This window comes from Scophthalmus maximus, chromosome 5, assembly GCF_022379125.1.
Source record: "Scophthalmus maximus strain ysfricsl-2021 chromosome 5, ASM2237912v1, whole genome shotgun sequence".
Taxonomy (NCBI): domain Eukaryota; kingdom Metazoa; phylum Chordata; class Actinopteri; order Pleuronectiformes; family Scophthalmidae; genus Scophthalmus; species Scophthalmus maximus.
In genome coordinates, this window is record NC_061519.1 from 21168119 (window position 1) to 21184156 (window position 16038).

General features: G+C 45.2%; 1 protein-coding gene across 2 annotated transcripts; it reads right to left on the reverse strand.

Moving 5' to 3' along the window:
• Positions 1 to 6260: 6260 nt before the first annotated feature.
• Positions 6261 to 12785, reverse strand: adcyap1b (adenylate cyclase activating polypeptide 1b). 2 transcript variants are annotated; one of them, XM_035635373.2, is made up of 5 exons: positions 12424 to 12785; positions 11874 to 11978; positions 10741 to 10875; positions 10259 to 10363; positions 6261 to 9559 (listed from the first exon to the last, which is right to left on the reverse strand). In XM_035635373.2, exons 2-5 carry the CDS (start codon positions 11975 to 11977, stop codon positions 9376 to 9378), a joined length of 528 nt encoding a protein of 175 aa, XP_035491266.1. In that variant the 5' UTR covers position 11978; positions 12424 to 12785; the 3' UTR covers positions 6261 to 9375. The 2 variants fall into 2 exon arrangements, with proteins under 2 accessions (XP_035491266.1, XP_035491267.1); XM_035635374.2 differs by lacking the exon at positions 10259 to 10363 and having other exon boundaries at positions 12424 to 12780.
• Between the last annotated feature and the right edge of the window lie 3253 nt (positions 12786 to 16038).

Here is a 16038-nt window from a genome sequence, read left to right on the forward strand (position 1 = left end):
TGTAGTCATAGCTACAAACGCAAAGGGGCCTGGTGTGATTTCATATTTTACAGTGATGCGACTTTGGTTGAACAAAATATTTCTTTAATTGCTTGACTAAGCACAAAATTGACCCCGATTGTCATCAATCCACATGCTCCATCAGCCTTTGACTCAAACAAACACCTCCATCCAACGATATTCTGTCAGTTACAAAATGTATTTATAGCATTTGAGAGAGTTCTCCGAAACCCTTGTGTGATCACCACTTAGAAATATGTGATCATCTGCACAAAGCATGTGCAGGTTTCTTGTCCATTTGGTCATAAAGCCAAGATTAATCCATGTGTCAATATTTTATAGAAGTTTATAAACTAAATGCACTGGAGTGGTGTTAAGGTACCTCAACTCTTATCATTTGTGTCTTCACTGGGCTTAAAATCAGTCAGTGTGATTAGCGATGAGTGATTATGTGCAGTGTGTTTGTTTTCAATAGGAGACATCTTTGGTGCTTAGCGTTTCCGTGTTGTTGTTTTTTTCCCCCCACTGCATTTTCTCAGTAATTACTGTGCCAGAACTGTGATGTCACCGGACTGTCAGCAGCTGCCAGACCCCAAAACAAACAAGGCATGAGCTGTTCTACTGAGACTACACATAACAGAATGGCAGGAATAAACACTGTGCCCCAGGTACCATGTCTGAAGAAACAGGACAATCTTCTGCGTTTTCCAGCACTTTTTTGTGATATGATGTGACATAGCCGTAGGTCCATTCCATCTGTTTGTTATAACTGAAAGTGGCAAAAAGGGATGAAGGATTGAAAGGGGAGACGGGACCACTTTATTACCCTCGCAACTTAAATCTTGGAAAGTAGAATATATAAGTTGCATTTACTTCAGTGGCGGAAACTTATTTGTAAAGTTACAGTCAGGCCGAATCGTCACTGACAAGCACCGCGGCAACTGCCAAGAAAAGAGGCATGTCGTGCTTTTCCAAGATAAATGAACAAATCATTACTTCTTTAGATTGAAGTAAAAGATGAGTTTGCAAGGATGTCTGGGTGCCCAAGGGAGCAGCTTTCACACGAACACATTCTGACAGAGACGATGTTTGCGCAGGCTAGGTTTGTGAGGAGCGACCCGATGAAACTTCATTAACGTAAACGTAGTGAAATCGCGTCAGTTGGGCTGGAATCTCGACTTTTGGTCGGGATGTGTACCTTCCACACAACAGCAGGGACAGTCAAACTTTTCCAATTGAATGCATCACAAAGACGATGCAAGCATTCACCGAAATTGCCTCATGTCAGTAAACGTCCACCAGGGAGCAATGCACAGACGGGAGGAGTTTGAATCTCCGTCGTAGCCATGCGAGTCAGTTCAGGAGCATTTTTGTTCCCGCGATGTGTCAATCACTTTATCAAAGGATCCGTGAGGGGAAGAGTCGTGTCGGAGGGGGAGCTCTCCACAGTAGGGAGGGGAGAAGAAAGGGGAATTGCGGGGGGAAGCAAAGGCAGAGCCTGCTCCTCCGCTCAGCGATCCGGATGCCGTACCACAGGGAGCGCAGGATGCCGCTCACAGGTGTGAGTGAACAGCCTCTGGTTGGCCGCCGCGCCTCCCTGTGCTTCCCCGCTCACACCTCCCTCACTATCACACGGCTTTCACTTTTTCAAAACGTTGCCACAGATGATTCCCAGAGAGTTGCTGCTCGGTGTCATGCAGTACCTTTTTGGTTTCTGCGTTAAGACGGGAAAATCTGGCCTTGTGCCTTGTGCCGCCCGCCTCTCAGAAACGAACGCTTACCTTTTTGGGGGGGTCGAAGCGAATTTTCGGGGATCTCTGAATGTGAAGAAGTTCATGAGAACGGAGGAGATGCTTTTATTTACAAAGTTGATGCAAGAATCTTACAGCAAGACGTAATATGAACGTCTTGAGGTGCTTTCTTTTAAAATCTGTAAACCACAGAGAAAAGGGTCTTTTCAGTTTCTCTATTCTCCAACAACTTTTTCTTTAGAAAACACTCGTCAATGTGACTCATCGTGTCTGGAGTTTTGCCCTCAGAAGCAGCACTATACAATCTGTTGTCCTTGCACCCACAGCATGTTAAAGCATATTCCCCACACAGAGACACACATTCACACCCTTAGTTAAAAAGGACAGAAGAAACATATCCACGAGCTGTGTCAGTGTATAAATTGGACTCGTGTGAGTGCATAGCCCATGAATCCTGAACCTGAACTGTGTCTCCATCTTGTCTCTGCTCCCTTCCATTCATTTACACGCATCTCATTCAGGAATTCTGCCGCCGCTTCGGAGAGGTGAGGGAGGAGGAGGTCTGACGGTGGATATCTGCACGGTGTGATCCGCTGTCTTTTCTCCATCATCTGGAGGCAGGTGAGTGAGAAGGGGAGGAGAATGACAAGAGCATGAACGTGTTTCTTCCCAAACTATTCTCAGAGTTCTTACGCCCAACTGCTCCAGCGGTGATACATTATTCAGCGTTTGCACAGCCTCGCCCCATCCAGAGCTATGGGCTCCATATACGAGTGTATGCGAGCCGCCGGCAAAATGAAAGACGAGGTAAAGCTGTCGGGCGTTTTGCCGTCTGTCCCCCCCACACTGCACTGTGGAGGTCGGCGTCTGTGAAGGCCTGGATGCTGTCGTCCACGCTCTTGTTGCGGAGTGGGGACAACTTTTGAGAGCCGTGCAACAACAGAACCTTGCCTCCTGGTAAAGTCAAGTCACAACGCTCCAGTAAGTTCAAAATCCAACGAGCCCGCCCGCCGTTGCAAAGCCCCACTGCCCCCTCTTATCCACAGAAAAGCATGTGGGTCACAGCGGCTCTCTGCTCGCGTCGTTTGGAGAACCAGGTCGGGAGAAGGCAGCTCCAAAGAAATGCGTTTGATGTTAGACAACCCAGCCACGAGCCCAGGGGATTTTTTTTCTTTTTTCAGTTGTAAGTACTTCTGACTACAGGGAATGGCCGATCTGACGATACGCCTGATGATAATAATTTGCTCACAAGTTTTGGGCATCCTCAGTCACAATGGACATAGATGGGAGGGGACTGGTGCAAATGCTATTTAACTGAGGATCATATGTTGCTGATGCTCATGGTTGATTTTTTGCATGGAGTTCAGATTTGACACCACGGGGCGATGTCGGCTGGTGTCAGAGCCGCTGTCCGTTAAACTCCAGTTTTAAAACAAGTCATTTCTGAGAGAGTAGAATAATCTATAAAGGGAAAGACTTGACTGACGGATTTGTTTTGTTTTGCATAAATTCATTTAAGCTTCTCTACTCATTAATTGATGATTGATGATGATTGTATGTGAAATGAAATAGGTTGTTTGCCAACTCAGTTCTCAGGCGTATCTCATCTTGTCTTATCTAGGGCATCCTTCGAAAGGGCAAACTCTCGGGGTGTTGTTATTGTTATTTTGCATCGTATTCAAATTTGAACTTGGACACGCAGAAGCCTTTCGGATGGTTGGCCAATGGAGCCTCATAATGAATGACGGATAGTTCTGGTTACCCATGATTACTCAAGCAGCGCAGTTAAAGTGTGTTTCCAGCGGTCCATGTCTGCAAACCCTCGCCCACATCGCCTCCCTGTCTCTCTCGCGCCGCTCCCAGGGGGACCCGCTGTTCAACGTAGAGTGCCTCCCGCTTAATGGTAGATGTGACAGAGCTCACCCGAAGGTGGAATTTAAGGGAGGGAGGGGGGGACTGGGGGGGAGGGAGGGAGGGAGGGTGCTTCGGGGTCGCCACAGTCAGGGGTTGCATCGCAGGCGTGATCAGACCGTCCCTCCCAAACCCTGACCACTGAATGATTTATGAGGTGAAATGCAAAGAGGGGGCGGGGGTGAGGTGTGCGTGATTGCATCATAGCAGTGTCTGGGCCTCCCTTGTGAGTTGCTGTATTCTTGACCCCAACACACAAGAGAAATGACGGGGGGGGGGGGGGGGGAAGGAGGGGGGCCAGTGTTTATGTTGGAAGTAAATAAATGCACACACACACTCAACTGGAGGAAGGGCATGTAAATGTTAATCAAACAAGCGAGAAATCTCTATTACCCATGCACACACACTCCTGGCTTCACACCCTCATCGGACCCATGGCGACAAAGACAACTGGGCGTGGCTGTGTTGCTGTGGGAGGCAGTGTGGGTATCCCCAGTGGAAAAGCCCCGAACCCCCCATTCCCCCCTCTCGTACGTGATTAAGATGCGTCTGGAGGAATAGTGGGGCAGAGGGAAGGATGATCAAACGAGGTGTCAATTCTGTTCCGTGAGAGACCGGGCTGCTTTCGCAGCTTCTAAATTTAGGAGGTCTCAACAATTTTCCCCTCAGAGAAAAACTGCAAACGGAACGAGCAAGACTCCGGCTTCCTCTCGAAAAAAACAGCAAAAAGAACTCAGGATCAATTGTAAAACAGCTCGAAGATGCTAATGGAGAGATAAGAAGTGGAATGATGCATGCCACAGAGGAGCAATGATGCGGGGCTACGAGGAAGGAGGAGCATTGTTTTATTGATTCAGGCATTAATGTACATTATGTACAAATTGGTTCGGGGTGGCCCCTCATGTGAAGCCTACTGCTGCGCAAACAAATTGGAGCATTTGTCTCAATATCGACTTGGATATATCAGGGGTGTGAATGTATCAAATCTAATTCATTCATGAATGCTTTTTTTTTTTTTTTCATTTCACCTGACTTGCCATATGCAAGTCAGTTTCCCGCATGGATCAATAGTGCTTCTGATTCAGATTCATCTTTTGTATAAACCCTTAAAAAGAAAACGTCACAGGAGAAATCTGAGAATCTTTACTTGTCATCCGGACTAAACCAGCTTTCTGTCTTGACAGCAGAAGGGTAGGAAAAGACTGTTGGGGGGGGGGGGGGGGGGACAAATAAAGAATGGAAACGCCATATCTATCACTCAGGTGGCTCAAACACGGACAACTGACAATCTGTCAGTCTTTTCATAGCAACTCCCGGGAATCACTGCCCTCTGGGAAGAAACGAGGGCGTGTGTGTGTGTGTGTGTGTGTGTGTGTGTGTGTGTGTGTGTGTCTCTCAGACTCTCAGACTGGGAGTGTGGGGCAGTTTCTCGTGGCTAATTCATTTTTCATTTTGGCTAATTCATCGTATTTACCACCTGTTCCAGTGAACGCCGCCGTAATTGCATTCTCTGTGAGACATGAACTGTGTATCTAGTGCCTCTTCCAGGCAGCGTGTGTGTGTGTACACACGAAAGACAGATGTAATGTAGAAGCCCATCACAATGCAGAGCCCGCTCAACGTCTGCCTGTGACGAACACACACACACACACACACACACACACTCACGAACACTCACACTTGCTCTCTGTATATATCTCACTGACTTTCCACACATACAAATACACTTGACACATGCGTACACATAACCGTGTCCCTTTGTGGACCGTTGCCATGCAACATTTTTCTGATTGGGTTACTTGAGCTCTGGTGCACGTGCACTCTCTCACACACACACACACACACACACACACACACACACACACTCCTTTTGCCACACCCATCCTCCTCTCCCACAGGACACAGCTGCACCTCCAAGGCCAAGGCCGGAGTGAGGGGAAAGACAGGGCTACTCCAGGAGGAGGGAATAACCTCGGAGCTCTGCTGCTCCCTCCGGAGTCGTGGCTTCTCTTTGACGAGCTCCCTGGAGACGGCGGGTTTCTTCGGTTTGAATTAGAGGTGCGTCCGTTTTAGGCCTATTTACTGCGAGTTGAAATGCTAAAACCACCGGGAAATGTCTTCGTATGGAGGAGGATTGATCAATAAGAGATTGCCAAACACACCTCACTTTGCTTTTTGTTTATGATGCAATGACCAGCTCCGACTGCAGAGAGTTTCTCAGGTTTGCAGTTTTGGCGTCTGTAGATTTTGTCTTTGGAAAGATAAATTCAACTCGATAGGACTTCAGATTGACACGACCCACTGGAGAACGACAGCGAATACGCCGTGGCGGCTGAGAGATGTTTCCCTTTATTTTCTGTAATTTGACTTGAGGTGTGTGTGTTTGTTTCAGGTGAAGACAAGTGCGCGGCCCCTGGCGATCGTTGCAGGCTCCGCTCTTGAGGAAGATCTAAGCTCGGCGCTAAGGTAAGTTGCAAACAGACGACTGAAGTCGAAGGCGTGTGACGTAGCTCTGCGTCTGTGTCTCGGTTCCCCCGCGACACACCAATCACCCCGAGAACGATGTGTTTCAAAGATTAGACATTGATTAGAAAATGGTGTTGTTTACAAAAATTTATTCATACAAATCTTACAACACTTTCATAACATTGAGAAACGCAAAACCCCATATAAGGTACTCCTGTGTGTATAATGATGTCACTTGTACTAATGTTCACTTCTTTTTTTTTTTTTTTTAAACACATTGTTTTCAGATAGATAAGAGATTAAACATTGAAGTAAGGCGTTTGGCGCTTTCAGAAATATCAACAACAGACATTTTCTATGATCTGAACAAAATCTCTTTTTCTTGCTCTGAACCCCGTTTTTACTCTAGATAGATGATGCACAACGTTGTAAATAATATCTCGGTGCTTTTCTCTGATTAATAGATTACTGACCAATATCAAAGTAACCAACAACACCTCATCATCAACAGAAACAAACACTGGTCATTGTTCACAACTCTCACAGACACTGAACACCCCAAACCCATGCACACACCCACACACACACACACTGCCTGCTCCATCAACATATACATTCTATTCTTTTTTCCTTTTTTTTCTTTCTTGAAACTCAAGAAATCATCGGCCATGCTTTAAAGAAAGAAAGCCTAATTCTACTACTATCGGGGCAGACTAAGCCGAGCATTTAAAAAGAGTAAAAGGAAGTTTCAATGTAAGCTAATGGACTGCAGCATTGTAGGGCCACTTAAATTGCCATCTGTCACTTGTGGCGAATTTTTATATATATTTTCTCACGTCGAAGCAAGGCACCAAAAGCCAAAAGCTGTTTCCACCTCCTCAGTCGCTCACGTTCACACGCACATTGAATACACACACTCACACTCAGACCAAAAACACAAACACTCACCAGTATGCAAACATCTCCATCCACACACACACACACACACCCTTACACACTCTCTCTCACAAAGCTTGCAGGATAAAGCCAAATTGAAGAGAAGGTGTATTGATAGTTTCCATGGGGGAGCACAGGCCACTGATCAGATTGCAGGGGGGGGGGGGGGGGGGGGGGGTGCATAAAGCTGCATTTGCATAATATTGAATAAATACATAAGATATCACTGTAATGAAAGTCAGGAGGAAGATCCCTCTGCTGGAGGGCAGAATTTTTTCATCCGCCTCCGCTCTATCGCGCGAGAGGGGAAACTCCGAGTGGCCTCGTCCAGCTTCACTCACGTCTTGTTAATGCTTCTGCTGAGACCAAAGTGAAGGGAATTCAACATCTGACATCTCCTATCAGACTCATTGACCCTGATCTACCTTTGGCAGGTGGCAGCGGCTGCCGCCGAGGATCTCGCCACCTATTTGTTTCAGGTGCGACAGCACTCTCTTTCCATCCCTGGCTCATGGGTGCTGTAACCTGTCTCTTATGTAACAGACTCCTTTGCTTTCCATCTCTCTCTCTCTCTCTCTCTCTCCCATGCACACCTCTCCCAAACTCTCATCTCCATCACATCCTCACTTGGCACGCATACCCAAGCAGACATCTAACATAGATCAGCTTCATCTGACCAACTGAACCACGGCACATGTCAGAACAGCAGTTTAGCACGGCGATCTATATAGTTGCAAAATAATCTTTTAATAATCTCTCTTTTTTTTTTTTTTTTTAAACGCTACCGGGAAAAAGGCAAACACCAGCTAGGAGGGAGTCTTGCCTTGTGATATCCACAGTGCGAGAAGCATGGGAGGTAGAAATCCAACAAGTCAGTGCAGTACCAGTCTCCACCACCGCCAGCCCTCCTTGTTCACATCTCTACCACATGTGAGGAGGGGGGAAGAGTGGTGCTGAAATGGGGCCTTTGCACAGCCCACCTCCCAGACAGCACAATCCAACAAAAGCATGACGGCATGCAAGTTTCTAGGCAAACACATGCACCACTCACTACATTACAAAGAAGTTAAATAGGCCTAACTGTAACTCAGCTGCTACCTCTCCTCTCCGCCTCTTGTCACAAAGCATGTTACATTTCCTGCTTCTCACATGTTCGGGGTCCTTTCTCTATACATGTGTGTGTCGTGCTGCCCAACATACAATCAACAGCTGAAGCACATTCCTCCGGGAAAAAAATAACTTTCTGTTGACTGACCACAGACGACATGAATGAGATGAACATGTGCACTGTGTGGTTTCTGCTCTGTACATAATTCACACACACACACACACACACACACACACACATGGGACATTCTTTGCACAGGCAAGGTCGAGCGTGATGCGTCTCCTACACTGTGAGGCGAGTGAGCAAGCAGTGTTCGCTGCTTACTGTGAACAACAACTTGTGGGCTTCCTTTGTCTTTCTGTCAAGGCAACTAATGCGCCCTTTGGAAAAAAGTCTGCAGTGATATTTGTTTTTGTGTGTTTTGAAAGAGGGTTGGGTTCCACCACCAGTTCACATGAAGGATCATGCCATGTCAATCGGTTCTCCATCAAATGAGAGGCTGTTCAACCCAAAAACCATCCGAATTCCCATGGAGGGGGCTGCAAGCTGCACAAACCCACAGAGGGGGGGGGGGGGTGAGGAGGAGGAGGGTGGAGGAGGGCAACATCTATCATTTAGCATAAGCCGGATATGCCTCACATAGCATGCTCACTGCTTCTTTGGGCCTATTTGGAAAGAAAATTCAAAACAAAAAAAAAACAAACAACACTAAAAAAATAGAACGTTGGTTACAAAAATAAGTATAACATTCAATACTTTGATTGTCTTTTAAAATCTATTTATTTTCTGCATATGTAGATGACCTTTAAAGATTTCAAGCGCATAACGTTGAAGGTGCACAATTACCTTTTTTTTTCTTTTTTCTTTTCTTTTCTTCTTCTTCTAATGTCTTATTTTTTTTTTTTTTTGTCATTTTGTTTTGTTTTCAACATCTTTAACATGAAAAATAAAATATTGGTCCACAACTGTGCCGGTGTCAAGTGCGTCTTCTTTTTTTTTTGTTGTTGTTTGTTTGTACAAAAAGAAAAAAAAAACGATATTATTATTAAAATATTCATTTTAATGGCTTTACTTCATACATAAATACATGTTGAAAGAACACAGGCGCAATCCACTGGTTGGTCAGATATATCTGAATGACTTTGAGTTAACGACTGGATGTATGTACAGCAGGAGGGGGCGGTTCGGCCGCTTGCGACGACGCTACAAATAGGCGAGTCGACGTCCTTTGTTCCTAACTCTCTGTCTGTACCTGCGTCCCAGCACCGCCGCCAGGTACTTCTGCACGGCCATCTGCTTCCTGTAGCGACTGTAGCTGTCGGTGAAGATCCCGTCCGAGTGTCTTTTGGACAAGGGCTCCGACTCGTCCTCCATGCTGTTGTCTTCACTGGGAAAAGAAGAAGAAAAAAAAAAGAAGAAGAAGAAGAATAATGCATTATTAAATTAGCAAAGATTTGAATAATTAGACGTTTGCAAACTGGGCCCCTCCTCCTCGACAGATTTCTGATTTACAAAAATGAGCTTCGATGATCTCTTCCTCTCGCCATGATTCAAAGTTGCCTGTATGCCACCGTGAAGAATTCCTCCGTGGGCCTTTTGTCCTGGGTCTTTTTGTTTTTTGTTCGTTGTGTTAAAAATTACAACAAAAAAATAAGGCGACAAGATATTTTTTTTTTGAGAATAGTTAGGAATTATTCATCAGGAGCCCACTGCTTTATTCTGACGCATGATTTTTTTGGGGGGGAAACAAAATCAATTTATAGATTGTTCACATTTTGAGTCTCAGTCAACTGAACCCTTATTCGTCAGGGAGGGACCATGGACGCAGTGCCAACGCCACAACAACAACAACAACAACAACAACAACAACAACAAAACAAACAAACAAAGGTGTAATGAAATAATCTAGACTTTTTTTTTTTTTAATTAATAATGAGAGATCAAAAAAAAAAAATTAAATAAAACACGCACATGAAATGAGAGACAGTGATGCAGCAGCCTGGACTTGTGCAGCGGAGGCAGGCGACATTAAAAGGAAAGAAAGAAACGACGACTGCAGGTGAACGCTGATAAGAAATGCCCTTACCCTGCACGAATTGTCATCAGAGAATGCAGATAATGTCTCGCTGTTAACTGACCCAGGATCTCCCTCAAGGCTCTATCTAATTCTTCCTCAGCATGCCTCTCTGCTCTGAGATGATAGAACGCCAAAACACATAGATCGTCAGTGACTTGAAAACAAAAACAAAAAAGCGCAGACAAAAATGATCAGAAGTAGCCTAAAATGTCCCCCGACCCCGCCACCCGCCCACCCTCGGGTCCAATATCACACCAGGAAGCCTCATCACGCACACACACACACACACACACACACACACGTAGGCTATATCCTTCATTTTAATATTGGAATCCACATTTTAGGCTACTGGGTATGAAAATAACACTGAACAAATAACACGAGAAACTGAGCGAGCAACATTATCGCCCCCAAAAAAGTGTCATCAACATGGACTGCAGCTTCTCTTTGGGCCGGTGATGGTGATGGTGATGGTGTGGAAGCGCGTTTACCTCTTCTCCGGCGGGTAGTACAGGGAGTACGAGTCGTCGCTCAGGGACGGTGGGCTTCGTATGGCAATCTGGTCGCTATCGAAGCCCATGTCGGATAGTGAATTCCCATCCTCGTCGAAGGCGTCGTTTTCAAGTCTGCGAGAAGAAGAAAAAGAGAAGAAGAAAAAGAGATCACAAAACCTGATCCGTGCACGAGTGGGACGCAGCAGAGAGAGAGAGAGAGAGGGAGAGAGAGGGGTGATGCCAAAATGTCTGCATCTGACTCTAAAATCAGTGGGAGGTTAGAAATGCATTAGAGACCGAGCAAAGAAAACGAAAAATTTAAATAGATTAAAAAGAAAAGCTAAAGCTGAGTGTGGTTTAAAAAAAAAAAAAATAACAGCCAGAAAATCAAATTATTAGAATTGTTCAAATGTGTTAAATGTGCACAGGTTTACAAATACATTATTTGATCGGGACAATCTTGTTTTTTTTTAATTCCAACTTGGTGCGTCTGCTCCACAACACGGGGGCTTACACACTCATTAATTATTTACAAATCGAAACAATGGATGTGAGAAATGATCGCGTTTAGCGTGGGCGTGGAGCCAACAGTCTTTATTAAAAGAATGCTGCTGCGGAGAATAAAATTGGAGTCCGCGAAGAACCACGCCCAAATTATGGATATTGCTTTTCCCAGGAAAAAAAAAGAAAAAAAAGAATAAATGTTAAACGGATGGAGCTCTCCTATTCGTGTTCGCCTCGCCTCTCCTTTGGTGACGCCAGTCCACCGTCATCCCTCAGGGCTCTCCATCGCTCTGACTGCGCTCTCGTTTTTAATAAGGGGAGTTCTGTGAACCGTCCCACCGGACAGATACTTCTCCACAATATTTCCATATAGCCATTTTCCACACGAGGCTTGCATTTTTACGTGTGTGTGTGTGTGTGTGTGTTTGAAATTACCGCATTTCCATTTTGTTTTAGCCTCTCGCAGATTTTTAAAAATAGCCTGTGCGCAATTACGCATAAAGTGCACAAATCCAATTCCAGCGCAGCGCCAACACCGAACAAGGCTGTTTTCAGCATTTATAACACATCAATTATTTATAACAGTAATGAAGGGATGCAGTGCTGTAAAGTATACAAACACCTACCTAATCTTAGGGTAACTTAGTCCGATAGGTGTGCAGAAGACGCTGTAGTGCATTAAGATTCCGTAGATGAGCAAGATTAAAGTCGCTTTACTCGAACTGGCCATGCTGTTAGAAAACGAAGAAGAAGAAAAAAAACAGGAACATGAGACATGGTTAGTCACTCCTACAAGAAAACATCGTGCTCGCTCTTTGTTCTCGCATTCACATGCTGTGCTATTCTTCAAACTACAAACACAAATAAAAGCCGGATCATACATAAACCTCATGACATTTTTACGCATCGTCCGGTTTTGCTCGACCAAAACAAAACAAAAAAGCTTTTCTGTTCTATTCCATCCAATTCGTAAAAGTTAAACTGTGGTATCGACATCGAATCCCTTTGCATGCAGTGCCAAAGTCATTTTAAAAAGAAAGAAAAAAAGATCTCCGTGCAGAGTAGAGCAGAGGAGGGGGGGAAAAGAATGTTTCCCATTACTTAATCTCGCTTCTCCATCAGTGAGTTTCCCCCCCCCCCGAGTTTCTAAGACAATCCGCGGACAAAGCAACGTACCTATAGCAGGAGAGCAGGGAGAGCGCCTCGCTGCTGGATGTGATCCGGGCGCGGCTGTGGTGGAGTGTGAGTGAGTGAGTGGAGTGTGTGTGAGAGTGTGTGTGCGTGTGCGTGTGTGTGTGTGTGTGTGTGCGTGTGTATGTGTGTGTGAAAGAGACCGTATCTTTCTCACGGCACTTCTTTCCCCGGGCTTGAAGCGCCTCCGTCGTCTCCTTATGATCCCCTCAGTGCAGCCTCGCTCACCTTTATATGCACAAACTGGTGGGACTCGATTAGTCGCAACACAACTAGAACAAAAAAAAACCTCCCAACTGTCCGTCTACATATCGTTGCGCTCAACTTTTTTTGTTCTGTGCCTGTGATTTGCCTGTGATTTTTATCCATGTATCGTATAAGCTCCCCCCCTCCTCCCCCCCCCCCTCCAATAAGTCACATTAAGGATGCTACGGACGTCATCAAGTCTTCCTCCCGGAATATAATAGTACAGTTCCTTCCCCATCGATGCATCTGTCAGACTCCTCCCCCCCCTCTTCCTCCCTCCTAAGGTGGAAGTTTACTTCCAAACTTTGGTGGTTTTTTTTAGAAAGCAGAAAACGGTGGTGAATGCATATACCACCATGAACTTTGCACAGGACGTTGTGACGGCCAATACAAATCCACCTCGACCGCCAAGTGCTTCCCGCACCCTCCAGCCTCACCCTCACCCCCTCCACCCACGTCATTAATTAATCCAATTGTGCTTTTGTGACCGTGGCTGAGCTGGGAAGTGATCATCTCTGCTGCTGCTGCTGTCTTCTTCTGTGTGGGCTCTGATCGGGCTTCCGGCTGATTCAAGTTCAAGGACCCCGGGGAGTCGGGAGCTGTCCAGTGCTGAAAGGGATCGTCTCAGATTGCGGCCTTTTCCTGACTTTACGGTCCCTTTCTCTGAGTCATTGACAATAATCTGCACAGTGGGTATGATGAGCAGGAGGTGGGGGGGGGGGGGGGGGGTTAGTGGTCGTGCGGTGACAGCGTTAAGGCCCTCGGCCCCTGTCCGCTGGATTCGCTGAAATGAACGAGGTGCGTAATCTGATTTGAACGCAGACTGCTGGTGACGCAAGATGCCGGTTCCGAGGGCCACCGGGCGACGTGGCTTCATATGCACGATTCAAGCCGTTCTATACGGAACCTTGTTCTGCAATTGAAGAGGAGAAGAAGAAGAAGAAGAAAAGGAAAAAAGAAAAGTCAGAGAGTGTGGCCTTGTCGTGTTGGCAAACAGCCCAAAAGAAGCAGCCGGGGGCGTGTCGGATACGAATGTGAGAATGAAGTTTACATTATGATTTGTCACATATAAAAGTGATGGATGTCAACATCAGGAGGTTGTAAGATGCAAGTTATGGGAGACTTTTCATTCGGAGGAGTGTCGTCATGTGTCGTGGGCCTGCACGGGGCCTCGTTCGGAGGTCACCGCACCTTCTTTTCTTTTCTTTTCTTTTTTTTTTTTTGCACCGTGCACGACTGAATCGCACACACGTATAACTCACCGAGGAGAGAAAGAGAGAGAGAGAGAGAGGGAAAGAGAGAGAGATTCACGTCAGCGTTTTGTTTACTCTGACGCAACGTGACGAACAGAGCCTGTCATTGGAGGAGGAGGGGGTGGGGATGGGGAGGGGTGGGGTGAGGTACGGGGGGGGGGCTATTCTCCAACTTCGTCGCGGTGCATGATTCCTATGAAGCTTAACTTGAACCCCCATATGTTTAAACTGGAGCTGACTACTGATACCAGGGACAGAGGGTGAGAGACGCTGCAGCTCGGTGGCCTGAGCGAACGGCGCCATCGTGAGGCGAGAAGAGGAACATGCGAGCTCCACGCAACCGATGAGGGGAGAAGGGAAGATGAGACAACCCCCTCACTTCTCACGATGCGAACAAAGAATCACCTTAACGCGACCCGTTCAAAAGGAATCTGTCAAAAGTTGCATTTACTGCACACGTTTTAAGCTGTTACACTGAAGACTAATGATCCAAACTGCTTAATTTGTTCAATTTAAGAAACCTGAAGAGATAAAACCTTTAATATTTCTCAAGAAAAAACAATATTGAGAAAATACAAAAAAAAGTATCTAAATTTGTGCAAGCCTGTGTTGAAGATTGGTCCTGTATGGAAGATTGAAAATGAAAAAAAAAAAATTAAGTCAAATACAATACTTTATAATATATATAATAATTTTACATATATTATATATTATTATCGATATATATAGTTATATATTTCCTTTAAATCCTTTCTATGAGATATGGGGAGTATCTACCTAAGAAGAAATTCCAGCACTTCAGTGTTTCCACACCAGTAAACAGATTAATGTTATATTGAAGAGCAATGACAAAATGATGTCATCCTGCTGATGGAGGCAGTCAGAGTAGAAAACAAGTCCATTCATATCTCTGTAAGATGTGGATGGATGACACTGAGTCTGTCATGTGATTTAGGAAAGTAGTACAAATTATAACACATACTGAAACAGAAATAATGAAACATACCTCAAGGCGGGTTTTTTTTTCCATCCATATGTGTTTGTTTGTTTCAGTTTGTACAATCAATTTGCCACAAACTTGATGGACGGATTTGGCATTGGACCATTATGGTCCATATCCAGTTAAAGGGGCAAATCCAGGACACGCATTTTCTTCAGTTTCTCAGGTAGAAAAATGTATAGATTTTTATGTAGAAAATCAGAAATATTTAGGATTGTTTGGTCTTGGCAGTAGTATGGACTCTAACGATTGCCATTCTACTTATAGATGTGTCTTTAATCCCACTGAAATACACAGTGTGTGTGTGTGTGTGTGTGTGTGGGGGGGGGGGGGGGTTACAGTCAGTAGGGGGCAGCAAAACCCTTCAGAATCAACAATCTCTCAGCATCAGGTCTCAACACAGTGAACCTGCAGTGGATTACAGTTCATACCTGTTGTCATTATTTGTACTCATGCAAAGTGTTTAAGATGGAAATCTCAGTATCCCCCCCCCCCCCCCCCCCCCCCCCTCTCAAAACAGCCTTATCACATCCTTTTATTATCATACAACCACTCCTATCAATCATATAACCACCCCCCGTTTAAATCCTTTTGGAAATGTCACAGGACTAGAGCTACAGTGAGATAAACTACCTTTAATACAACACGTGCGAACTGCAGACTGTTTTACACCCTGTGCAGCAGACAGCATTTACTTGAACACACCTAATACTTCTCGGTGTAATAACCCACGTTAACCTGTTCAAACCTAGGGGGCGCCAGATTCCAGCACATTGGGAACAAGGGTCAAAAATATTAAACAGCTCCACTGACTTTACACTCTGAATCGTAATAAGTTGAATGTTTTTAACTGACTTGATTCGGAGGAGAATTAAAAGATAAGAAATATACAAAGTTGTATACGTTTGTAACGGAGCCAGATGGTGGATTCTTCTACTCAATTTAAGGCGAGGATGTCGGCCATGTTGGGCCCACGGGGGGAAACCTTTCAATAGGAGATGATGTGACGTTCAGGTGCCATCGGAAATAAAACCGCCATGATGACCCAGAGAAGCGAAACAACTGAGAAAGGAAAAATTCTGAGAAAAGAAATCTGACTTT

Bases quoted from the DNA above. Each gene is read 5' to 3' on its own strand.
- adcyap1b (XM_035635373.2), bottom strand. From the start codon at position 11,977: ATGGCCAGTTCGAGTAAAGCGACTTTAATCTTGCTCATCTACGGAATC. The intron at 10,876-11,873 runs GTAGGTGTTTGT...TTCTTCTCGCAG, and splicing joins CTAAGTTACCCTAAGATTAG to ACTTGAAAACGACGCCTTCG. The intron at 9,560-10,258 runs GTAAGGGCATTT...TTCTTTTCCCAG, and splicing joins CTGATGACAATTCGTGCAGG to TGAAGACAACAGCATGGAGG.